At 42.1% G+C, this 26,567-nt stretch overlaps 2 protein-coding genes across 2 annotated transcripts in view; one reads left to right on the top strand and one right to left on the bottom strand.

Annotated features, from left to right (window-relative positions):
- LOC135220807 (mannose-1-phosphate guanyltransferase beta-like) overlaps window positions 1–26,567 on the bottom strand; it is a 165,219-nt gene that overhangs the window by 50,439 nt on the left and 88,213 nt on the right.
- LOC135220801 (mannose-1-phosphate guanyltransferase beta-like) lies at window positions 1,712–26,216 on the top strand. Its single transcript, XM_064258310.1, has 3 exons — window positions 1,712–1,958; window positions 18,699–18,904; window positions 25,397–26,216. Exons 1-3 carry the CDS (start codon window positions 1,751–1,753, stop codon window positions 25,526–25,528), a joined length of 546 nt encoding a protein of 181 aa, XP_064114380.1. The 5' UTR covers window positions 1,712–1,750; the 3' UTR covers window positions 25,529–26,216.

The following is a 26,567-nucleotide window of genomic DNA, read 5'->3' as shown; positions in this document are numbered from 1 at the left end:
CTGTCCTTCACCCACCACAGCAAGTCTTTCCTCACTTCTGCCAACAAGGGAAGCTGCTCGTACGGGTGATCTACTATTGGTGACCAGAACTCCTTCATCCTCCATTGTAGAGATCGAAGGTGTAGCCTCCCTTGTGGTACTAGCTTCTCCTAGGAAGTTAGAACTCCCAGTACTACCTGCCACTGTTTTGCTGGCTGTGTTTGTTTTCCCAGAAAGGCATTCACCACTTGTTTGCATTTCTCTACTCTCTGGTCTGTCGGGAATATTTTGGCTTTTATTGTCTATAACCATTCTCAGATACACCAGCCCTTGACTTAGATCCAACTGCGACTTCTCCTGATTTATCACAATACCTAAGCTGTGACAAAACCATAGGAGGGTCGCCCTGTCCCTGAGTAATTTCTCTCTGGACTTTGCTATCACCAGCCAATCATCTAGATATCTAACAGCCTGATCCCCTGAGCATGTGCCCATGTCGACACGAGAGTGAACACTCTTGTAAAAACTTGTAGAGCTGTTGTCAATCCGAAGCACAGAACTTTGAACTCGAAAACTTTCTCTGCAAGACTGAAGGGGAGAAATTTCTTGGAAGACTGATGGACTGGGATCTGAAAGTAAGTCTTTCAAGTCGATTGTCAGCATAAAGTCCTTGATCCTGACTGCTTGTAGAACCGTCTTTGGAGTTTCCATTTTGAATCTGGTTTTTCTTATAAACAAATTCAAAGTTGACAGGTCTATTACTGTCCTCCAGTCCCCGTTGGCTTTGGGTACAAGGAAAATTCTGCTGTAAAACCCCTTTGACAGAATGGATACTTGTTCCACAGCCCCTTTTTCCATCATCTTCTTCACTTCCTCTTGCAGGATAAAAGCCTTCTGAGGTTCTTGAGCATAAGCAGGGTGAGGTAATGGCTGTTCTGTCAGGGGTGGGGATACTTCGAACGGAATCAAATACCCAACTCTGAGAAAATCCACCACCCACTGCTCTGCTCCCAGTTCCTGCCACACCTTCCAGTGATTTGCTAGGCAACCCCCCACCAGTGTGGCTGAGTGATGAGAGGCACCTATCCTATTGTCTTGAGCCCCTTCCTCTTCCCCTAATCCCCCTTCCTCTGTTATTTCTATTGTGAAAGGGCCGATGAGTTAACTTCTTTGGGGAAGAGGGTCTTGTTGCTCTATCCTAATGTTAAGACCCCAGGTTTGTTAGTTATGAAAAATACAAATTAGTTACAAATTTGTCATATTTGTAAGTTTAAGGACTTTTAGGCAAGAAGTTATTATTTGTGCAACCACTTGCTTAGCTCAAATTAAAAGGTTTTAGTGTGAACCCATCAATTTTCATACTTTTTAGGTCATGACACCTTTAAAATGGAGTGAAATATGTCATTAGTTAGATAGACTGAAACTATATAAAAGAATTTATCTGAACATTTTCCCCATCCCAGGCCTCAAAATTTACCAGTACTCTACAGAAGTTACAAAGTTCTACACAGTAGTCCAGTACGTATATAAAACCTTGCACATATGAAAAACAGCAATTGCTGAAATACTCATTATAAATCAAACTCTTCTTGAACAATATGGTTTTTGAGGTCAATGTATTTCCAATTCTATCCCTCTATAATAGTCATTACCTGTAATTATAAACATGGCCGTAATTTCATAGAAACCCATTCAAAATCTATTAGTTGTGAAAATATTTTGATCTCTTGTAGCATTAAGTCATCTTTTGAATGTTTACTTTTGCAAAATTATGTTGCAATGTCAATTTTTTCAGTGCCGTCCAATGAGCATTGAAAAGGAAGTGTTTCCATACATGGCCAGTGATGGCCAGTTATATGCACAGGAACTTCAAGGCTTCTGGATGGATATTGGTCAGCCCAAGGACTTTTTAACTGGAATGTGTTTATATCTCAACTCTTGTAAAACAAGCAACACTGCCAAACTGTATAAAGGTCCAGGTAAGATAAAGGTTATTATTATTAATGATTATTAAAATAGTGTAACCAGACCACTGTGCTGACTATCAGCTCTCGTCGGGCTGGCCGAAGATAATAAGGATACTGTAATATTTATTTATATGTAGCCTTTTCCCGTATCAAGTATTATTTGACTTTGCATATGAATGAAGGTACAAATCACCAATGAAGTTAAGTGGTTTAGTAGGCAAGCTGTAATTTCATATATTACTTAATTAATTTATAAGACTGAGACTCAGAAAAATCATGGTCAAGTAATTATATTGTTCATATGCAGAACAAACCTTTGCTCTTAACAATAGGATAATCTTCTAGTGCCAGCTGGAAACCAGCTAAATAACAGTCAAAGATTGTAAAGCAAGGATTCAAGGCATCGGGCAACTCATGTGTATATGAGGTGGATGCTGGTCACCGACCGGGCTTAGAACCTCGTGACGTACCAGTCTCTTTACCCTCTTGGAGAGTTGACTTTTGCTTCGCTTTCCTCCCCCAAAGCCGATTTTTTTTTTTACTCAAGCCTGTGGTTTGATTCATATTTATCCAGCTCAGAATTCCTGGGGACGTCAACATTTTTAGACAGCCTTCCATGATTGCCGTGTTGTTGACCTTCCTTTAGGACAGATGCAATTGCAGTAAATGTGCCTCATGCCTTTACCTTTGCTTCGTCATCGGCTGTGTTATGTGTAATGCTGATCGGTCTCCCAAGGGATATTGTCCCTTCAGGGAGAGAGGGGCCAGCTACATTTTGTTCTTTATCATTTCACATTTGTCATATTGAAGATATTTTGAAAACAATTTTGAGATTAATGTTTTATGTATCTTTGATTTTATCTAGTTACACATTTTCTGGGAGTGGTAATGTTTTAGTCTTTCAGAATTTGTGTTTCAGGATGTTCGAGATGTTAGGGGTTCGTATTGCTGACAAGGTTTTTATGCAAGGATTCGGCTGTCTGGCATAGGAGTTCATTCCTACATCTCTTCAACACGAATTTTAATGGCCTACGATTGCATTCTTCCCATCTGCTTGCAGGACCAATCATGATTGCTATCTCATTTATTTTCCATCATTTTGGTGGGGGATGGGCGTGGGTTGTACGGCTCACTCCCTTCCTTCCCTTTATCCTTAGATAAATATGATTCTTTTCGCTCTCACAAGATAGAAATTTTCTTTCCTGAGGGAGAGAGCATGTTATTTGTTTCTTTACAGGCTCTTCAGTTGTCAGCCCTGTTTCTTGCCTGGAAGTTTGTCAGTGGCGGCATTCTGCTTAGAACTTGGGAACCCCTCTGCTTTGCTTCCCTCTGACAGAGATGCCACTTCACTAATTTTGGTACTGTCAGCGGTGTGTTCCTTGCTGTCATCAGAGCTCCTCCTCCTTGCTCACGGACAATACTGTGTCGTCATGCAGGGATACCAACCTTACAGACAGCTTATGTGATGTGTGTATATCGTCTCTCTGTGATATTAATGTGGTACCGTTTTGCCACGTGAAATAAAAAATTGTAGTACGGTTTTGTTTTAATTTCCACAATACCGAGAATGTTTTCTCTCTCACTGCTGGGTTGAGCAACTTCTAGGTAAGAGTGATCTTCTCCCTGATGTTCTCACTTGGATTGTTCTACAATTCACGACCGTGTGCTTGATTGAGGTCCTACTTAATTCATGCTTCTTCCAGAGTAAAGGGTCGAGAGACTTCCAAGCAAGGGTGGTCTTCTCCCTGATGTTCACTTGTAGATTGTTCTACATCACTCGACCATGTACGTGTGTCATCACTCGTCCATGTATCCTACGTAGTTCATTGCACGACTGTGTACTTGACCCATCGCTGTCCATGTACATGATTCATCACACATCCAGGTGTGTGATTCATCCCACGTCCATATACATGATTCATCCCACATTCATGTATATGGTTCATTGCACGTCCATGTATGTGGTTCGTCGCACAGCTGCATTCCAGCGTCTTCCTTTTCAAGGTGAATTCAGGATATTATTCCATTAATTGAGGGCATAGTTCTTCTGGTGGAAGAGATGATGACCTGTGCAACAGTAATTCGGAGCAAAAGCTACTCAATGGATTCATTCAATCAAGCCATCTGGCCTTCATTGGGATTCAGACCTACTCTCTAGCTAGGTACTTGAAGCTACACCAAGAAGGCTTCAAGGCAAAGGAAGGTAAGGAACTGCTGGCCTTTCTGATTTAGCTTAGCCTAAGTGATTGAGTTCTTAAGCGAGGTAGTAGTTGAGTTCGGCCTAGCAAGTGGTTGAGTTCTTAGCTTAGCCTAACTAGTTCTAAGCTACCTTAACCTAGCCTAAGTGAGCTAGAACAATAAGTGAGAAGACAAATGCCTTGATAGAGAAGTTTGGCCTCTTTTGCTGGAATCCTTAGAGAAGGTGGTAATGGATGAATTCCAATGACTCCTGTTCCTTTGCCAGTACATGGACTGAGAACAGTGTGGGAAGCAAGAGTGCTACAAATGTCATCTCTTAAAGCAGCCATGAGTGTCCCAGGGAGAACGACTATCCCATGAAGAAATCCATCCCCAAGTATGGGATCAGGGATGATAGAAGGAAGCAGCAACCCCCATTTCTACAATGAGAAGAAGCAGCAGCTTGTCTCCTATAGGAAGGCAAACAAAAAGAGGTGTTCCCTTCCTCCATAAATGCTGATGGGAGGGACAGTGAGACCTCTTATGGGATTTGGACCCTGTCATCCTACACTGATAGTTCAAGAAGGAAAAAGGTGAGGAGGTGAAATCCCCTATTTTGCCGCGCAGACCTCTGCACCAATAAGGCAAGGGGGTCAGATGGGGAGAAGTAAACACCTCTACATTCTCAACAACAACTGGGACCTCTGGGAGTTTGAAGTTACAGTACCTGTAAGGAGGAAAGTGTAATTTTATAGTAAACATGACTGACTGTTGTCTGTCTTTCCTAGCCAAGGACTCCAATATTAAAGGTAGGACAAACCTCTTGTAGTTGAATAAGAAAAACAATCTGTGTAGCCTTGTTATCATCAGAGGAGGGATGTATGTTAGTGCTTGGCATTGGGGGATGGGGGATGGCCACTGGAGGTCAGAAAAGTGGTGTCACTTATAGCGTAGGACTATCGTCCAGGGAATCATGGGAACCCTTCATAGGCTTACTTTGCCTCCTAACCTGTTGCTTCAACTGAGGAGGAGACCAAGACTTGCATTCTGCACATGGTAAATCACAAGTTCATTCTCTCCCACTGTGTGAGTACACAGAGTGGGAATCTACCGCAAGGGGAGACAATTTAACTAAAAGGACAACCACAACCCTCACAGCTGTGTTGGTTCTGTTTGTTCTCCTTGAAGGATAGACTGGCCTGATTACAAAATGACAAATTTTTTAGTAAATTGTATTTTTCATAGCTAACAAACCTGAGGTCTTAACAGTAGGATAAATATTCTACCACCAGCTGGAAACTGGTTAAAAACAATCAAAGAATGTAAATGCAACGAATCTGTGGGATCTGGCATCTGATGTGTAGTTGAGGTGGAGGCAAGTCGAGAGAGTGCATATGAATCCAGTGACACATCAGTCTTTCTTCCAACCTAGGATGAAATGTAAGACAGGCGGCGAGAGTTGGGCAGTCAGTGTAAGACAACAGGTTTGTTAGCTATGAAAAATACAAATTGATTACAAATTTGTCATTTGTTCATATGCAGAACAAGCCTTTGGTCTTAACAATAGGATAGACTCATAATTGGAGAGAGGTATGAGAATCCTGAATCAACTGGAGGTTTGGAACACCCAATCATTCTTCTTAGAAATGAGATTGCTAAAGAAGAGGACCTAAGCCTTTGAGATGTTAAATATGTTGATATCTAATACTCAGTCCACTGGGCTCAAATACAATGAAATATAACCACATTCATTGCATTCATGGAAATCCAAAAGAGCTATATATCTGTTCGGGCAACAAACCATGTCGGCCACATGAAACGGGTTGTCACCACTCCTCACTCCCCTTGCTGGAGAGAGGAGTTTAAGCTACTAGGAAGCACATCTGCATGCTGGATGGAACATGAAAAGTGCTGTAAAAGTTGGCTGCAACGCTCACCTGCATCAAGCCAGTTCCAGTGTATGATGTGTAGTATATTCTTCAAACTGCCCGTAGGTATGAAGAAAGGAGAAAAGGGGAGGGAAAAAAAAAAAAAAAAAGAGGCCAGTTAACTCCCTTATTCCCTACATCACACAATCATCTTAGGCAAGATACAAACTGTCCTGACAGGGGCACTGGATGAGTCACACTTGTTGAACAGCCACCACTGGACCCAAGGAAAACATGTCCAAGGATCTGTGGGCAACGTTCTTCATGCAGAAGAAAGTTAAATTGGTTTGATACTGTCATGAGCCAACATTCATATCCTATGAACAGATATGTACTTTGAATGCCAAGGAGGAACGTATTCCTCTGGTGTCAAGTGCTTCTGCATGCACCCAATGAGTGGGAGAACTTGATGATGAGGAGTTGGCTTGTCTAATCACCTTGTGTAGAAAACTGAAAGGGTGTTCTAGGACACCTCTTTCTTGACCTGTCTTGTGTTAACATGTAGTCTATGACACCTTATCTCTAGATGAAACCTTCGGATAACAACACAGTACTTGAAGGGACCCTGAGGCTTTCGAACCCTTCCAAGGAAGCTAAGGTCAGAAGGAAAACTGCTTCCAAAGCCAGTTTCCTGGGAGATGATTGATGCATGGGCTTGAAGGAGGTTCAGAGAGAACACTCTGGTTAGGTCCCAAGTAGGAGTTTTGAGTTTCCCAGGTGAACAAGACTGCTCCAAGCTCTTGAACCACACCAAGAATTCTGAGGGTAAAGAGAGGTCAACATCCTTCAGACGAGCTAATCACAAGTAAGTCCTGTAGCTCCTTGCCAGTATCAACAGAAGGAACCTTCTCTGTTCTGAGTTATCTACTTAACAGGAACTCTTGAGCGGAGATAAACCCTTTTGATGACACCAATCACAGCAGTAGACAGCTCATCTTGTATACGGTGGATGAAGATCCTCTGAAGTAATAGCCTTACATCTGAGTCGCTGTTCCACAGGAAAGATCTCCCGAAAGAGATATTATACCGACTCCTGACATGAAGAGATAAAGATCCTAGTGATTGGTGGCATCTCTCCACAACAGACTGGCAAAGAAGCTTGTGCTAAGGAGGAATCTCTCTTGGTTACTCATGCTGGGGTTACAAGGAGCTACTGGGGTTAACCTAAGACTTAGAAGCTTGACAAAGGGATTTGTCCTTAATTCACACCCCTGAATTTGTTCCTGTACTCGGGAGCCTCTTCTGAAGGTTGGGGTACTTATCTCAAAGAGCTCCTGGCCTCGGGGCATGAAGCATACAGGACAGTTAAGTCCACTTCAGCGTGTTGGAGGTGAACGCAACTTTCCTGGGATTTTAAAATATTTGAGGAAGGGAGGTGGGGCACTCCATTGTTAGCCTCTCAGAGAGTTCCCAGAAGGCAGTCCTCTACTGCCACAAACAATTCTGGGACCATGAACAGAAGATCTTTAGCTTCCTGTCAAATTGAAGAGGTCTAACATGGGTCTTTTCCAAGTAGACAGAAGAGACAATAGGATAACCCAAGGGGATGTCCTATGACAAAATGCTCAGTGCAGATACATTCTAAATATCCTACTGTCATCTTGTGCATTGTCTAAGTAATTGCACTGTATACAGGAAAGAAGTCCTTGAGCTGCCAAGGAAAAATGCATCTCTAACAGAGAAGATGTCCTACTAGGTGATCCCTTATGATGACATATGACCAGTACGTTTCTTATTGAAGGAAATGTCCTATAATGAAAGGACACACACCCCTCATATTGACGAAAAAGCCACCATTCTACATTCTTGAGCAACGTAGCGCAGAGCAAAGACGGATCTTAACTCTTGCAGAGACAAGAACACTATTATATTGAGACATCACTGATCTGGTTACTTGTATATAAAAGAAAGGTTAAGCTAAGAATCAAACCCAATCTAACCTAAGCCAATCCCAAACTCCAGAAGAATGGGAAAACTTCTTGCAGAATTCATGAAGCAGAAGAACATGCTCTGGGAAACTGAAGAGCAGGTCTGATAAACATAAGCCCAAACCAGCTAGGCTAGGCTAAGAACTCCAACACTTAGGCTAGGATAAGATGGAGAGATGGGTTTGAACTAGTTAGGCTAGGCCTAGGACCTAACCACTTCGGCTAGGCTAAGTCAGTAGGGAAAAGTTCGAACTAGCTCACCCGTAGGCTAGTCTAGTCTAGGCTAGCCCAAGAACCAGTTAAGATGGTTAGGGCAGGTTCAACTAGCTAAGGTAGGCCAAGCTAAGAATAGAACCACTATCTAGTCTAAGAACTCATCCACTTAGGCTTGGCTAAGATGGTAAAGGCAGGTTCGCATAGCTAGGCTAGGCCAGGCTAAGAACTCGACCACTTGCTAGGCTAGGAAATCAACCACTTAGGCTATGCTAAGTTAGAAAGAGCCTTAAAACCTTCTTAGTCTAACTCAAGTACCTAACCAGTTGAGTAGGTGTGAATCCCAAGAATAAGTTTCAGGTTAATATTCTCTTAGGAACAATTCAAATGTAAATTAATGATGAAACATGGATTCTTTCTACCTGGGAAGGTTTGAAATCATTGGTATACATCGATCTCATATGTTGAAGACATGGAACATTCGTCTGAAGCTACCAAGGCAACTCCCATCAGTCTTTTGCTGTGGCCAAAAGGCATTGCACAGACATGCTGATTTACCATTGGGTAGGTCGACATCTCTTCCACCAGAATGACTACATTCTCGAACGATGGAATATGATCTTGAATTCGCTTTTGACAAGGGAGAACAGGCACACAGCCATGCGACAAATCACATAGTACATGTTTGTGCGACGAATCTCATACATGGTCTTGCGACAAATTATATACAGTCAAGCAACAAAACATGATGTTATTATGATATAACAAAGTTTCATGTATACTTACCTGGCAGGTATATATATTAGCTATATTCTCTGTTCGCACTGGCAGAATTTTCAAAACTCGCGGCAACCACTAGATCACTGGTAGTTCAGGTGATCGCCACCCCGCTCCCGTGGCGCTGGTGCTCGGAATCATTCCCATTTTCGTCAGATTTTTCTCTGAACCCTGTCTCCTGAGGGGAGGTGGGTGGGAATTTAATTATATATACCTGCCAGGTAAGTATACATGAAACTTTGTTATATCATAATAACATCATTTTCATGTATGACACTTACCTGGCAGGTATATATATATAGCTGATTGACACATTTGGAGGTGGGTCAAAGACAGCAACATTGTAAGAGTTTTAAAATTTAAAATTCAAAATACTCTTAGATTCCTTACCTGCTAAGGTAGCTGACTTCAGCATTCCTGCCTCTTAGCCTGCTAAACCTTAGTAGCTTCCAACTAGGACGTGACCTATTAGTTGATGAAGCTAAATACAAGGGTCTGACAACTGGACGGGACCAATTTGTTGACAGGAAACCCTAGCCCTCTCTTACCACGGGCATTCATGCTAGGATAAGTTAGACCACCTGAACCACACACAAAACTAACCTAACACACTACACTTCACAGGACTGAAGAGGAAATAACCCTCTCAGACAACCATAAAAACAACACACTTCATTAAAATACCTAGCATGTTAGTAAGTTATGGGGTGGAAAATCCTTTGCCCAATACTGCTCCTGAGGATACATATGGACCCAACGTTTGACAATTGTCAAACGTTGTTTTGACGTTTCTAAGGTAATGACTTGCAAACACTGAATTAGTCCTCCAAAACGTCGTTTCAATGATATCTTTGAGGGCCATATTCTTTTTAAAAGCCAAGGAAGTAGCTACTGCTCTCACTTCGTGCGCCTTAACCTTAAGGATGCCGAAATTTTCTTCTTGGCATAACATATGAGATTCTTTAATTAGTTCCCTAAGGAAAAAGGCAATAGCATTTTTGGTCATTGCTCTGCTAGGATCCTTCACAGAGCACCACAGTGATTCTGAAGTTCCTCTAATCTTACTGGTTTTCTCCATATAATAGCGCAATGCCCTTACTGGACAAAGAACTCTCTCTTGTTCCTGTCCTACTAAATCTGAAAGACCCATAATTTCAAAAGACCTTGGCCATGGATGAGCTGGATTCTCGTTCTTGGCCAAGAACCCCTCCTGAAATGAGCAAACCGCTTTGTCATGTTTCCAGCCAATATGTTTGCTAATTGCTTGCAGCTCACTCACCCTTTTAGCTGTGGCCAAGGCCACCAAAAAGATGGTCTTTTTCGAGATATCTCTCAACGAAGCTTGATCCATCGGTTCGAACTTACTAGTTCCTAAAAATTTCAGGACCACATCGAGATTCCAGGAAGGCGCTCTGTATTGGAGCTCCTTCCTTGTTCCAAAGGACCTTATGAGGTCTCTCAGATCTAGATTATTTGTAATATCTAGACCTCTATGTCTAAATACTGAGGCCAACATACTCCGATACCCTTTAATCGTCTGAGTTGACAATTTTATTTCCTTCTTTAAGTATAAAAGGAAGTCGGCAATTTGGGTCACAGAGGTACTGGATGAAGAAATCTTCCGACTCTTGCACCACTTGCGAAAGATTTCCCACTTCGCCTGGTACACCTTAATAGTAGAGGCTCTTCTAGCTCCGGCCACCGCTCTGGCCGACTCTCTAGAAAACCCCCTCGCTCTGACAAGTCTTTCGATAGTCTGAACGCAGTCAGACCCAGAGCGAGGGTGTTCTTGTGGTACCTGTTGAAGTGAGGCTGTTTGAGTAGATTCTACTCTTGCTGGAAAGGTGTCCTTGGTACATCTATTGTCCATTCCAGTACCTCTGTGAACCAATCTCGGGCCGGCCAGTATGGAGCTATGAGAGTCATTCTTGTCCCTTGACTCTCCCTGAATTTCTTCAAAACCTTTCCTAATATCTTGAACGGGGGAAAGGCGTAGACGTCTAGCCCCGTCCAATCTAGAAGAAAGGCGTCTACTGCGACTGCTTGACGGTCTGGGACTGGAGAGCAATAAGTCGTCAATCTCTTTGTCATTGCTGTCGCAAACAAGTCCACCACTGGGCGACCCCATAATTTCCACAGACTCTGGCATACTTCTAAATGAAGAGTCCATTCTGTTGATAGAAGTTGACCTTCCCTGCTCAACAGGTCCGCTCTCACATTCCTCTCCCCTTGAATGAATCTGGTGAGAAGGGTTACGTTTTCCTTCTCTGCCCAAAGAAGGATCTCCTCCGCCAACTTGCAAAGAGAGATTGAATGTGTCCCTCCTTGTTTGCGGATGTACGCCAGAGCTGTGGTATTGTCCGCGTTGACTTGCACCACCTTGTTGCGAATCACCGCGTTGAACTCTTTCAAAGCCAAGAAAATCGCCATCAGTTCCTTCCTGTTTATATGCCAAGCCGCTTCCTCCTTGCTCCAACGACCTGAAACTTCTTGATGTCCGAGAGTCGCTCCCCAGCCTGCGTCCGACGCGTCTGAGAACAATACATGGTCTGGGTTCTTTTGCTGGAGAGACGCTCCCTTCGCTAACTTCCCGGAGTTAGCCACCACCGCAATTCCTCTTTGATCTTGCGAGGAATTCGAAACAGGAAGGAATCTGGTTGCGATTTTCTTGGCCAGACTTGGTTCAAAAATATTTGTAGGGGTCTCATGTGAAGCCTTCCTAGAGAAACGAACCGTTCCAGGGACGAGAGGGTCCCCAGTAAGCTCATCCACTCTCGTGCTGAACATTGTTCTTTCTCTAGAAAGGCTTGAACTTTCCGGATGCACTGCTCTTGTCTGTTAGGAGACGGAAAAGGGAAAAGCCCGAAAAGTCACTGAGGAGATCAGAATCCCCAAATAAACTAGCTCCTGACTGGGGGTCATATTCGACTTTTCTAAGTTCACCATCAACCCTAACTCTTTCGTTAATGTTAACGTCATTTCTAAGTCCTCCAGACATTGCTTTCTTGATTGGGCTCTTATGAGCCAATCGTCCAGGTATAGAGACACTCTTATTCCTAGAATGTGTAGCCACTTCGCCACGCTCGCCATCACTCTTGTAAAAACTTGTGGGGCTGTGCACAGTCCAAAGCAGAGGGCTTTGAACTGAAAGACCTTGTTCTGGATCACAAATCTCAGGTACTTCCTGGATCCTGCATGAATTGGGATATGAAAATATGCGTCTTGAAGGTCCAGGGTAACCATCCAGTCCCCTGGACGTACCGCTGCCAGTACTGAATCGGTCGTCTCCATCGTAATTTTGTTTTCTCCACAAATAAGTTGAGTTGACTTACGTCCAGTACTGGTCTCCATCCATCCCCCCGAGGATTTCGCTACTAAAAACAGTCGGTTGTAAAATCCCGGAGATAAGTGATCCAGAACAGGTTCTATTGCTCCTTTCTTGAGCATAGAAAGAACTTGTTCTTGTAGTGCTTCTTGTTTCCCTGGATCGCTGTAGTGAGCTCCAAGCTCTCTGGCGATGTCGCAAGAGGTGGTCTCTTCAGAAAAGGGATCTTGTAACCTTCTTTGGCTACCTTGACGACCCAAGGATCTGCTCCCTTTTCTTGCCAAATCTCCCAAAACTTCTGGAGTCTGGCACCTACTGATGTCTGAAGGACTTGTTGTTCATTGTTTACTACTGGGTTTCGAACCCCTCTTGGACGGAGCTCTTCTTGCTCTGAAGGCAGGACGAGAAAAGGACTTGCCTCGAAAGGGCTGACTAGCTTGTCTTGATTCCTTAGGCGTCTTCTTAACCACCTTGTTGGGTAAAAATTTCCTTACCGAAGAAGTTAACAGATCCTGCGTCGCCTTCTGAGTTAGGGAAAGCGAAATATCCTTGATAATATCCGCAGGAAACAATGATCCGAAAGTGGGGAATAAACCAATTCGGATTTCTGGGCGTTAGAAACGCCCTTAGCAGCAAAAGAGCATAGGAGTGACCTTTTCTTTAAAACTCCTGCGGTGAAAAGAGATGCTAATTCATTCGCGCCATCCCTTAAGGCTTTGTCATGCAGGACATAATACTGCTTGGGAGTTGAGAAGCCGTTGATTCATTATTTTCCACTGTTCGTCCCAGAGCCCCCAAGGACCAATCAAGAAAATTGAAAACCTCGAAGGTCCGGAAAATCCCTTTCAAGAGATGATCTAATTCTGATGGAGACCACCACACTTTAGCCGAATTCAAGGCATGTCTGCGGGAACTGTCAACAATGTTGGAAAAATCCCCCTGGGAGGAGGCAGGAACTCCCAGGCCGAGATTTTCCCCCGTCACATACCAAATTCCGGACTTCGATGCCAATTTGGCAGGAGGGAAAGAGAACACAGTCTTGCCCGCTTCTCTTTTCCTTCAACCACGTATCAATTCTTTGAAGAGCCTTCTTAGCCGTAATCGAAACTTCATCTTCAAAAACGAGGACTTCTTCGGAGTTTTATTCTTGGAGAATTGAGAAAGGGGTGATGTCGGAGCTGCAGGCTGAAAATCCCCTTCAAAAAGTGAAAGAAGGCAATTCGTTAATTTCTTATAGTCTGAAGAAGGTGCTTCACCCCTCTTTTTCTTCCTCAGATTCTAAGTCTTCTATTTCCTCTTCTGCCGAAGACACATCCTGTAAACCAAGGTCTTGCTGCAGAAAATCTTCTCCAACCTCGCGGGAAGAAACCGGCTCCTGCCGCCTGCGTCCTGCGTCCTTCTGAGCTCCGAGGTTGCGTCCTGCGTCCTGTTCCGGAAGCTTGCGTCCTGCGTCCTGCTCCGGAAACTTGCGTCCTGCTTCCTGTTCTCGTAACTTGTGTCCTGCGTCCTGCTCCCGTAACTTGCGTACTACCGAGACTCCGAAGCGTGATGAGAAGGAGGCAAACCATCATGCGTCCTTTTAGATGACTTGACGGGGAGAGATGCGTCCTTACGCCTTGTAGGAGGATGTTCCGATGTTCCCCACGATTTAACTAAATCGGCTAACCTTCCTTGCATCTCTTCAAGAAAGTTCCTAGTCTCTGTTTCCTGGCGGGAAGTCTGAGCAAGCGGAGAACGACGACGAGAAGGATCATCAAAACGAGAAACTCGATCTTGAGCTCTACGATAAGGAGAAGATATCGGAGAGACTGCTCCGTATTCAGAAGGAGGGCTCCTATCCAGAGAACCGTCGTATACATGAGGTCTTGCGTCTTGTCTTGACTTAAAGGATCTCCTCCTTTACTCGGAACCGCCTCTTCCTCATCACTAGAAGAGAAAACCTCGGACTACTCCACCGTTCTTGAGGGTAACGCTCATCTTGAGAAGACGTAGGTCTATGCGTCCTCTTCAGAGGACGCGAAACTTCCGCATAACGTCCATACTTGCCTGACGCAGCACTATCTGTAGAGGAAAAACACTTCCCAGTGTCGCCTTTTCTATGACGCACTGCTGCAGCCTGGGACGCAACAGGACTGCCTGAAGGGACGACTGATCGTAAGGGAACCCCTCTCGCCTCCCTTCGACTGTCGACATGCCTTCTCCCTTGGTCTGGGAGCTTGGCAGAGGCCTAGGTCTAGGAGCACGAGTGAGACAATCAGCCGCCCCCTCCACTACACTGACACTTCAAACGTACCCACTTTGTCTGTAAGACGCTGAATCTGATCGCCCATTGACGCAAGGGCGGCAAACACTTTCACATAATTAGTATCCTCAGAAACAGCAGCGGGCGCAGGAGAGACCTGAGGAGAAGGATTAACAACTTCTACTTGGGAAGAAGGGGAGAAATAACAGAAGTATTCAAGGCCTTACTAGAAGATCCTGACCTCTCACTCCGAGACACCGATCTTCTTACTCTATCCTTTTCTCTAGTCTCTCAACATATTTTGTGAAAGTCTTCCACTCCTTCTCATTTAAACTTTCACACTCATTACATCTATTATCCCAAGTACACAAAACCTCTCTACACTTCTTACATACTGTGTGAGGGTCTACCGAAGCTTTCGGCAGTCTCACCTTGCACCCTTCTTTCATACACACTCGAAATACTATACCAGAATCAGACATTATAATAACTTCCAATCGCGATTGCCAATCCAACTTTCCAATACGATACCCAATAAACCATCCAAGTACAGCGAAAGTCAGCTAACGAGTTTCGAATTCTAGCAGGGAACCAACAACGATGTTGCCGGTTCAGTGGCAGAAAAAATCTGACGAAAATGGGAATGATTCCGAGCACCAGCGCCACGGGAGCGGGGTGGCGATCACCTGAACTACCAGTGATCTAGCGGTTGCCGCGAGTTTTGAAAATTCTGCCAGTGCGAACAGAGAATATAGCTATATATATACCTGCCAGGTAAGTGTCATACATGAAAATATACAATGAATCATGTACACAGTCATGTGATGTCGAATGATGCACATGTGAATGTTAGGGAGAAGATCATACTCTTTGCCTAGAAGAGTCGTGACCCCTTACTGGAAGGCGAATGACGAAAGTAGGACCTCCATCACATACCCAGTTGTGCAATGAATCACGTACACTGTCATACTACGAGTCATGTACACGGTCGAGCGACAAATCACGTACATAGCATTGCGACGAAACATGAACACGGTTGATGTATGTGTGAATGTCTGGGAGAAGACACACACCTAGAGCTCTTGGTCACAAGATGCAGAAGCAATACTATGACAAGGGACATGATCGATGACAACCTCATATCCACGACCAATACTAGAAATACGCCCATGGGGATGAAGAAGAGGCGAGCTGAAGTCTCTGGAAGAGAAGAACATCTAGGATACCCTGGAACAGCAACCAGAGAGGGGGACCACCTTTGACATCTACATAAATGGAAGCTTTGTCATCCTATGCCAAGCTCAAACAGGCTGAGGGAATGCTGTAGAATCTTCACAGTTACTTCAAACTGAAGAGAAACAATGAATCATAGTTCCAAAGGAAAGCGAAAGTAGAAAGTATAGGAAGCACCCTAAAGAGTCTTAGATTTCTATGAAATCAAAGAACTCGGATGAGCAAACAATCCATGAACAGGACAAAGGTTGGTTTGCTCACTTTACCCAAGTGTCCAAAGAAACAAGGGAGAAGATACAAGTTTGGAAAAATTCTTGAACTAATATCAATCTCGGGTTACTTCTCCAACTTGCCGAATCCGAGGAAAGCGTGCACCAGTTGCTGAGATCTGTAGGAACATGAAGAGAAGCTCAACTGAAACAAACCCCAGCTTGTTGATGGATAGCAAGTACCAAAGAAGAAGGTGAAGATGGTGAAAAAGTCTTCCTTTGTCTCATACTGCAACCAGAGGGCCTCCCCAGTACACACACACACACACACACGTGAAGAAAAGCGAAGTATTTACCAAGAAAATCCAATGCCAAAGGTAGCGGGAGATGTGTCACCCTGCTCTTGAATGCAGGGTTGATTGAAACTACATTGTTATAAGGAGAAGCCATGACATCACATGGCCATGTGTGACATCCCAGCAGACTACCCTTACAGAGAAAGAAAAACAAAGCGTGTAAGAGTAAAAAACATATTCAAGCAAATTCGTACTACAATATTATTTCATATGGCAAAAAGGAGTACCAAGCCGAACATCATCGGATGATGAAACATCAGAGGGAGTTAGGAGCCACAGAAATAGACGAAGCCACATCGGAAAAGTTGTCTGTAAGATTGGTACCCCAGTATGAGGATGTAGTCTCTGAGGCCAGCACAAAGAAAGGGCTCCAAGGCTAGAAAGGAGTGGACTGCCACAGGACTGACTAGATTCCAAACTCTTTTCACAGCACCAAAGAGCACTTTAAAATTAATGAAGGGGGGAATTCTGGCAGAGGGAAGCAAAGCAGAGGGGCTCTCAAGATCTGAGTGGAACACTGCAGTCGCCTGACTTTAAGGCGAGAAGCAGGGCTGACAGCTGTTGAGGCTGAAAAGAAACAAATAAAATGCCTTCCCTCTCAGGAAAAGAAAATAACTTCTATCTTGAGAGAGGAAAAAAATCATATTTATCTGTGAGGGTAAAGGGAAGGGAGTGAGCCATATGGCTCGCCCCCCCTCCCTTCCAAAATGACTGATAAGAGGCGAGACAGCAAATCATGACTGGGCATGAGCAAGCAGACGGGACCAATGCAGTCAGAGATCTTCCACCATCAAAATTCATGTTGAGGAAGTGAAGGAATAGCTTTATGTTAGAAAGCTGAATCCTAGCATATAAACCTTGTCTGCAACATGAATTCATAAAGTCTCAAATGTCCCGAATCACAAAAATTCTGGAAGACTAAAACATTACCACGTTCCCAGAAAATGTGTAGCAGTATACCATTGAAGGGAAATAAAAGACTGAAATGTCTTAACACAAATGTTTCTATATATCTTTCAAAATGACAAATGCAAAATGCTAAAGAACAAAAAGTAGCTGACCCCTCTCTCCCTGAAAGGCCCTGAAGGGCCAATATCACCGTGAGAAAGACGAACCAGCATCATACATAAAACAGCCAATGCCAAAGCAGAAGGAATAAGTGTAAAGGACATCTACTGCTATTTGCTTCTGTCCCAGAGGAAGCATGAACACGGGAATCCTGGAAGGCTGTATAAATAGTACGTTGATGCTCACAGGACTTCTGGGCTGGATAAATATGAAACTAAACATGGCCTTAGGTAAAAAAAAAAAATAAACCGGCTTTGGGAGGAGAACCAAGCAAAGGTCCTCTCTTCAAGGTGATTAAAGAAAGACTGATTAGTCACTGGATTCATGTGCACTCTCTAGACTTGCTTCCACCTCAACTACAAATTGGATGCCAGATGCCATAGATTCCTTGCATTTACAATCTTTGGTTGTTTTAATAAGTTTCCAGCTGGCACCAGAACATTTATCCTATTGGTAAGGCCGAAGGTTTGTTTTGTGTATAAACAAAACTACTAACAGAGAACTCTAAAAACAAAAACAGCACAGCAAAATTCCCACCACAGTCAAATAAAGAAAGAGGGTACATTACTCATCCAGAACACAGCACTTAAAGGGTGAGTGTAGAAGCACATCTAAGACTATCTGGTGGCCATAAAAACAATGGTTGGTTTGGGTTGGAGAATGTGGGCAACTCTCCCTCTCCACCGGGTTACCCTCCATGTTATATAGATCACAAATGGTTTGTATACCATATAAAAAAGGCAGATTTCTGTAAAAAAAAAAAAAAAAATTTTTATTTTTATATTTTACTGTAATCTGACTTGTGATGATGTATGGTTCAGAAACATGGGCATTAAGAAAGGAAGAGGAACAGAAGCTTGAACAAAAAGAAATTACAGTGGTGAGGTGGATTTTTGGGATCTCGCTGCATGAGAGACTGAAGAATGAAGATGATATTGGACATCCTGGAGTGGTAAAGGTTACTGATATAATAAGGGAGTCAGTGTTGAGATGGTTTGGGCATGTGGTAAGATGAGTTAGAGGTAAAGGAAGGCAAAGGATTAGATAGTGAGACAAAGTGAGGGAGGATTTGGAGAAGGGGAAGAAAAGTTTAGCAAAGGAAGATGCTTTCAATAGAAATAGCTGGAGAAGACTCAAGACAGACCCCTTAACATGGGGTTAGCAGTGGGTTTGGAGAGGATTCAATTATTTAATGTATCGGAGACCAGTAACTATCTAACAAAAACAGATTAATTGATTGGATTAAAGTGTATGTTTTGTAGTAGCAAGAAATTTTTTTTCACATTTTCACACAGGTGTTGTTGGCAATGTCTTAGTTGACCCTTCTGCACAAATTGGGAAAAACTGTCGCATTGGTCCCAACGTAACTATTGGTCCAGATGTTGTAATTGAAGATGGAGCCTGCATCAAGAGATGTACCATTTTACGGGGGGCAACCATAAAGTCGCACACGTGGCTAGAGAACTGCATTATTGGATGGAAATGCATTGTTGGTCAATGGGTAAGTACGAAAGTTATTTTTGGTGTAAATTTTAAAATTGAACTTATTGTGTAAAAAGTTATGTCACATTTCATAGAATTTTATAAAATTATATATATTGTTAGAATGGTATATACGTATTATTGTTTTAATGGTGATGTATTTTAACTAAATTTTTCTCGTAACGAGGATGTAAAATTTTGCTTATTGTTTAGGTTAAATTATTTCTGCACAACCAAGCTGCAACCCTTGATAGAAAAGCAGGGTGTTATAAGCCAAAAAAAGGCAAGAATTTCAGAGTACAGAGAAAGAATATTGCTATAATACCAGAGAAAAAAGCTAATATGGAAATGCCAGAATATTCTGGCTCGCTCACCTTATTTAAGGGGGCCGGCCGGAACGCCTATATATGGAGGTATAGGGCGAAAAATGCAAAGTCATGAAAAAATTCATGGAGCTTCATATGGCAATTGAGAATACGTATACGAAATATTTCATCAAAATTCCTCTTACTTTCGTAGTTACAGGGTAATTAGTTAACGTAACTCAATAAGCCTAAAACATTGATCCGTACAAGAAAATGCAATATTTCCTCTATTATCGTAAATTTTGATAATTATTGTCAAAGAAATTGGGAGAAATGGCATTTGTAGACATTCCCCGAGTCGAGAAGGAGACTTCAGGCCAAGTCCACTGTCCAGTCCTGATTTAGTGCGATCACAGACTTCGAGTAGTCTACACGTTCCATTTCACCTCTGACATACGCCTGCTTTTACGTATGTTTATGTATGTTTCGGCAAGAATTTCATCATGCCAATGAGGAAAAGACAAGGAAAACATCTCGCTAACATACAGACGAAGAAAAATCGCTCAAGTATTATTACAGAATATCATAATATATGCATAGTTAGTGAAGAGAGAGGGGAGGGTTGCTTAGTAACGCCCCCGTCTTGCTTGACAGCACACGTCACACTGTGCCCAAGGCTACGACGATCTTTGAGCAAAGAGATCTTCATTTATGATAAATAACAAAGTTTTGGTTTTTAAAACCCAAAATGGAATATGAAATTCATAATAATCATGATTTATTAAATTGTCTTTGTAAAAAAAAAAAAAAAAGAGTACGCCTTCGAGTTTCACCTCTTGACATTCTCTTGCATTTACGTTTGTTTATCTTTGTTTCGGGCAAATTTCATCATGCCAAAGAGGAATATACAAGGAAAACATCTCGCTAACATACAGAAGAAGAAAATTCACTGTAATAAGCCGAGTTAGCGAAGGGGAGAGAGAGAATTGCGTGGGAAGAAGTGCCCCATCTTGCCTCAAGCAGTGCCCCAGGCTGCGATATATGAGCAAAGGGATCATCATTTATGATTAAATTATGATAAATAAAATAGTTTTGGTTTATTAATACACAAAAAAGAAATATACATTCATAATAATCATTATTTATTAACATTGTCTTTATAGAAATACGAAGGAAAACTTTGAACGCCCGTATCTCAAAACTATACTTATTGACCTTCAAAATCTATCTTCTCACTTAGTTTTAAAGCTATAACATTGAAATTTGGTATATAACTCAGAAAGACATTATAGAACAATCAAATAGAGCCCTTTTTTCCAATTTTTGTTTCGTATTTTTTGTATAAATTTTTTTCTCCTGATTTATAGGGTTTATTCTTTTACCATATTGAAAAATTCATATCTAGCAAAAAACTGACTTTTAGAAAAAAAACTCTCCATTCGATTGGAGGTCTACATCAGGTCTATATATGGTAGTAATCCCAGGTCTTAATATTAAATATCAAGGGAGGAGATAGAATTTGAAAAATGGTTATTTTCGGGATAAATCGCCCTGGCGTCACAAAACCGAAGGTCAGAGGCGAAAATCATATGCGGTTTGGAGATGTCCCAAGTCACCTTATTAAGTGGTATGAATATCAAAGTCCTGTCCTTAAAAAAGGGCATTAGCCGGCCGGCCCCCTTAAGGTGTTGGTATGGTTTCTGGGGCGAGTGAAACCACTACCAGAGGTCCTTTGCCATTTAGATTCATCCTTCTTCAAAATCCCTCAACTATAGAGGAGCCGATCTAAGGCCCACTACTCGCTACCGTTACGGCTAGCGCCTCTGACGTCATTCCTGCAGATAGCACCCAAGCTTGGGCCAAAAAGGGGGGGGTAACAGGAAAGGGTGGGATTTCACTGGGCGACACAGGCCCTTGCCCAGAAATAGATTTTTCCTTTGTCAAAATCCCTTTTCTGGGCTCAGCCTGTGTCGCTACGTGAAATAGTACCAGAGAAATGGCCACACAAGCTTGGAAAGAAGGAAGCACACAAGTAATATATAGGATAATCAAAAACAATTAAGGTTAATTGCCATAATCTATGAACAAGGTTACAGAACAAGTAACAACAAGGCAATTGGAACCTTAATACTAAATCAAAATACAAAACAATGCATACTTAATAGTAAACAGCAAGGGTGAATGCAAACTGTGACTAATCCTAGGAACAAAACAAGAGGAACATCACAATTATATACAACATGTGGCATCAAAGGTACAAATTATGGCTACATGGCGGCTGAGCTAAAACGGCGAGAATGTTAGCGAGGCAGGTAGGAAGGAGAGATCTAAGTAAAGATTTTAAAAACCTACTACTACTACTCAAGCAGTGTCAGGGAGAAAACTGTGTTTTCCCTCCCGCTGCCACTGCTGGAATTTAAGGGCTTCTAAGGACTTAAGATAATGGCGTTTGAATACTGTCGAAGATTTCCAGCCTGTGTACTTCTTCAGATCATCAAAAGACCTATGTTGAAAATAAATAATAGAGGTAGCTACTGCCCTAACATCATGTACCCATGGGAAGGACTGCGGGTTGGCTTGCTTTATAAAGTATAAGATTTGCTGCCTAATTCCTTTTAAGGAAATGGTGCCTCCCTTTTCTCTAACAAATAGAGGGCCTGAAGATCTTAGGGCAGTTCTATTTAGGTATGCTTTCAGAGAAGAAACTGGACATAAGGACGGGTCCTGTTGAAGTGGGAGAATTTTCCATGAGGCCCACCTATCCAGTGGGTCCTCATTCTTAGCTAGAAATTGACGATCTGGAGAAAGTAACACTTCTCCTGAAGGGAGAAACTCTATATGACCCGAGTCTCTAGATAGAGTCGACAGTTCAGATACCCTGGCTCCTGAGGCCAGACTTAACAGGAATAATGTTTTCCTCAGGAGGGGTAGAAAGTCACGAGTCATTATTAGTGTCCGAGGCCAATTTAAGGACATCATTCAAAAACCATGACACAGACTTGGCCCTATCGGATGGTCTGAGTCTAGCGCAGGCCTTAGGGATAGATGAAAAATAAGAATCTGTCAGATCTATTTTGAATCCAAACTGGAAGATTTTCTTAAGTGCAGACTTAGTAGTAGTAATAGTACTAGCTGCTAAACCTTTCTCAAACAGTGTTCTGAAAAAGGATATGGCCAGATTGGTTGTCATGGTTTGTGTATCAGAGTTCCTTAGGAATACAGCTAGTTTTTAACTGCTGAATCATAGTAACGCAAGGTCGATTCCCGTTTATCAGATTCTAAGAATAAGATGTTCTTGGGGTCGATATTAGCATCTCTTTGTGCCGCAAACTTCATGAAGTCCATAAAGTTAGGGCTTTCTGAATTCTTGAGGAAGCGAACACAGTCCACGTTTGTACTAGTTGTGATAGTTTGGGATTGGGGATCCGTTGAGGGCGGAGTCCCAATTCCAGTAGAAGTGGGAACCAATTGCTCTTGGCCAATTGGGGGCTATTAGAGCAATGTGGCCTTTGAACATCTTGAGTTTGTTCAGAACTTTCAAGAGAAGATTCACTGGAGGAAAGAGGTAAATCTTCTTCCATTGATTCCAGTCTATAGCCATGGCATAGGCCAGAGGGTCCAGGTTGGGGGCTACATAACAAGGGAGTTTGTGATTCGACTCGGTGGCGAAGAGATCTACCTGAAGCCCTGGGACTAGTTGACAGACCCAACTGAATGACTGCTTGCCCAGGGACCACTCTGACTCCAGCGGGACTGAGCGTAATAGCGCGTCCCCTACTACGTTTTCCTTTTTTGTTTAACGCCTGCTAGATGAGTGGCGGACAGGTGCCATTTGTTCTTGTCTGGTAGTGAAAATATGGCTATCATGACATGGTTCACGTGGCTCGACTTGGAGCCTCCCCTGTTGATGCAGTGTACTACTACTGCACTGTCCAGCACCAGTTTGATATGAGATTCTTGGCTGGATGAAGCTTTTTCAGGGTGAGGAACACTACCATAGCTTTCAGTACATTGATATGAAGCTGGCGGAATGGTAGGGACCAGGTTCCCTTTACCTTTTTGTACTGTGAGTATCCTCCCCAGCCGCTTAGTGATGCATCTGTGTGGATCACTAGGGCCAGCGGAGGGAACTGGAGCGGAATTGTCTTTGACAAATTCTTGATCTCCGTCCACGGGCGGAGTCTCTTTCGTAAGATCGCCGGGATAGGGGCTAGTTTGTCCCGGGATCTGTTGTTTGCTCTTGATTGCCAAACCCAGTTTATGTCCTTCAGTTTGGCTTTTAGAAGAACGTCCGTTACTTAAGCGAATTGGAGAGAACCTAAGATTCTTTCTTGGTTCCTCCGGAACGTCTGCTTGCACTTGAGAAATTGCCTGGTTGCTTTGGCTATTTCTCTCCTCTTCAATGGCAGAATTGATAGAGTGTGAGAGTTCAAGTCCCATTGAATGCCTAACCACTGGAAGCGGGACTCCGGTGTTAGCCGGGACTTGGTTTTGTTTATCTGGAAGCCTGATTCAAGCTGTTCTACCGATCCTGTCGGACGACTCACCACATTACACGGTCAAAGAGCAGGTAGAGACTAACCCTTGTTACCTTTTAACACCGGAGCACTCCGGTGTTATGACATATCACATCACGGACTTAGTCCGGGATGTTAGTGATGATACTCGTGTGTCATTTCACTTACAGGTAGCCCATTGTATGGAGTCGGGCTGTAACGCCGTGCTTCAGGACCCCTGTGGGCACGAGGTCTGCCGGACCCACGCCACCTGCGCGATCCGGTTTAAGACTTCGTAGGTTATCCTTTGTAGGCTGGGCAGCATTGCCTTCATTGGCAAAAATCCGTAGGCTTGTCTTATGAAGGGAGGAACCTCAACCTTCTCTTTTAAACAAAGGAGCATTGAATTCTCTACACTAATATTAGCCAGAAGGCCTCTTGAGATGGCCTATATGAAATTAATTCTTGGTACTCGGACGTGTCAGTAGAGGCATAGTGTCCATTAATTTTCATGTAGTGGGGTGACATAGGTCTAGGAAGTATAAACAGTGTCTTGGGTTTTCAGTGTCTCTGGGACATCTGGGTGATTTCGCTGTCCAGTGCATGTAAAAGGCCCTTCATAGATTCTCGGGGAAACCTGTGTAGGTACACGAATGCCTCAATTGTTAACACAATGATTCTGTGGCTTTGTTGTTTCAGCTCGAGTCAGTAATGCGTCTTGTTCAAGTGCTTCGTCTCTGTATGCTAATGCATTCTAATAATAATTTCCTTGATCCTGTAACATATTCTCTTTCTTCCATCTTACTTTCCACCCTCTCTTAACAACTAATTCATAGTGCAACTGCAAGGTTTTCCTCCTGTTACTCCTTTCAAACTCTGTCAATTTACAGTGAATGACCTCATTGGTCCCAGTGCTTAGCCTTTGGCCTGAATTCTGTATTCAATTTAGTTAACTAAGTGGCCCAGAGAAAAGTCACAGAGATGGTCTACAATACCAAAATATTACATTGAACATAAACCATTATGATGTAATTTTTAAGAATGTGAGTCTGATAGACGGCCCGCAGGCCAAATTTTAGGTGGCTCATGACTTAGGTAGATGTGCACTTCAAGGAGACGTACAGCCTCTCTCTCACATGATGTCTTTTTTATATTTGCGCCAATATGCCCAAGGGTTGCTGCTGGTTTTAGTTCTTATCTTTTATGATAGTATGTCAGTTACCTTTGTAATTTTGCAGAGAAATATTAGAAAAAACATGTAGGTATAATCCAAAAAATTTATCTTCAATTTCAATAAATTTACACAAATATTTTTCAAAAAATATACTCAGAATTTTTTACCGATTTTATTTCTTATCTATTTTGATACTGTGTGAGAGCTGTAGTACTAATTATAATTTTACAAAATAAAATAAAACAATTTATTAGAAAAAACATGTATAACTTAGTAAAATTCATGGGTGTCTTGTAAAAAGAGGCCCCACAATGGGTTATAAATGGTCTTTTTCAATTTCTTGTGAACAGTAGGTAGAATTTTTACAAATTTTCTTACATCATGTGTATTTGCATATTTTCCTCATGCCATTGATTTGGTTCTCTTAAATTGGCCAATGTCAAAGTTTATCTGGACTGGGGTGCTGCATATGTTTTTTTTAGCTCAGCTCTGAAGGGTTAATGTAATTTATTTTGTTTCTTCTCTTTTTTTTCAAGGTACGGATGGAAAATGTGTCTGTGCTAGGTGAAGATGTAATTGTCAAAGATGAATTGTATATCAATGGTGGGATGGTGTTGCCACATAAGAGTATAGCAACTTCTGTCCTAGAACCAAAAATTATAATGTAAATTAGTGTTTACAGCAGTTTTTGTTTTGTGATTTTTCATTATTACTAGAGTTACTTTCATAATAGCTACCACACTGAAAAAGTAGAGTAGTAAAGGTTCTCAATTTTTTGAGATTCAGCTTTGTGATATGACTTTATCAACCTGATATATTTACCATTATCAGCATTTGTAAATTTCAACTTTAATTGGTCATTTTAAAGTTTTAGTTATTTAATCCCCTCCTCATAATTTCATCTTTGTACATATCTGTTAGAAGGCATATTCTTCAACAAGTTCCATTCAAAATCCTTTTGAGCTTCCATTCATTCAGATAGGCAAATATTAATTTCTGGCTGGAAATTTTACTGTTGGGTAGTGATTAGCAAAAATAAATTTGGTGGTAGCCTGTTGAAGGTTTGGATGAATTAAATAATCACGATGTATATTCATCCAATCTTGAAAAATTTGTATTGCAGAACTTATATATGTAACAGATATTCTCAGCAAAATGAAGAAAAATCCAAATATTTGGGAATGTATTCAACTGGAAGAATGACTTTAGTAGTTCCTTTTCTGGAGATACGCCTAATTTACTTTTATTTTAGATGTATGATACTCTGTTTATCAGCATAAGAAAATTCCAGAACAGTTGTAAATTAATTTCTAGGAGAATAAAGTTTCCATGACAAACTGGAAGAAGAACTTTTAAGATTTCTTTAATTAAGGTGCAGCTTGAAACCTTTGGTTTTAAAGAAATAAAAAGATGGTACTGTAGTTGAATTATGCTTATGTGTACATAAAACCTCACCATCTATTCAGGTTGAGGAATCACAAGTGCTTCCATCCTGTAGGTCTTCGTTTGTTATTCATGTGCAATATATATTACATTAGATAATGGAAAAGATATGACTTGTATAATACACTACACTTTATACATTGTAATGAGGTGTGTGGAACTTTGAATAAATTCTCATGTTCAGCTTTATAAACTACAGATTAGATAACCAACAGTAGATGTTTTAAATATAATTTTGTTGAATTAATACACAGTAGTGTTACA

The sequence above is a fragment of the Macrobrachium nipponense genome, chromosome 2 (assembly GCF_015104395.2).
Source record: "Macrobrachium nipponense isolate FS-2020 chromosome 2, ASM1510439v2, whole genome shotgun sequence".
Classification (NCBI taxonomy): Eukaryota; Metazoa; Arthropoda; class Malacostraca; order Decapoda; family Palaemonidae; genus Macrobrachium; species Macrobrachium nipponense.
This window is presented reverse-complemented; position numbering and strand designations above follow the sequence as displayed.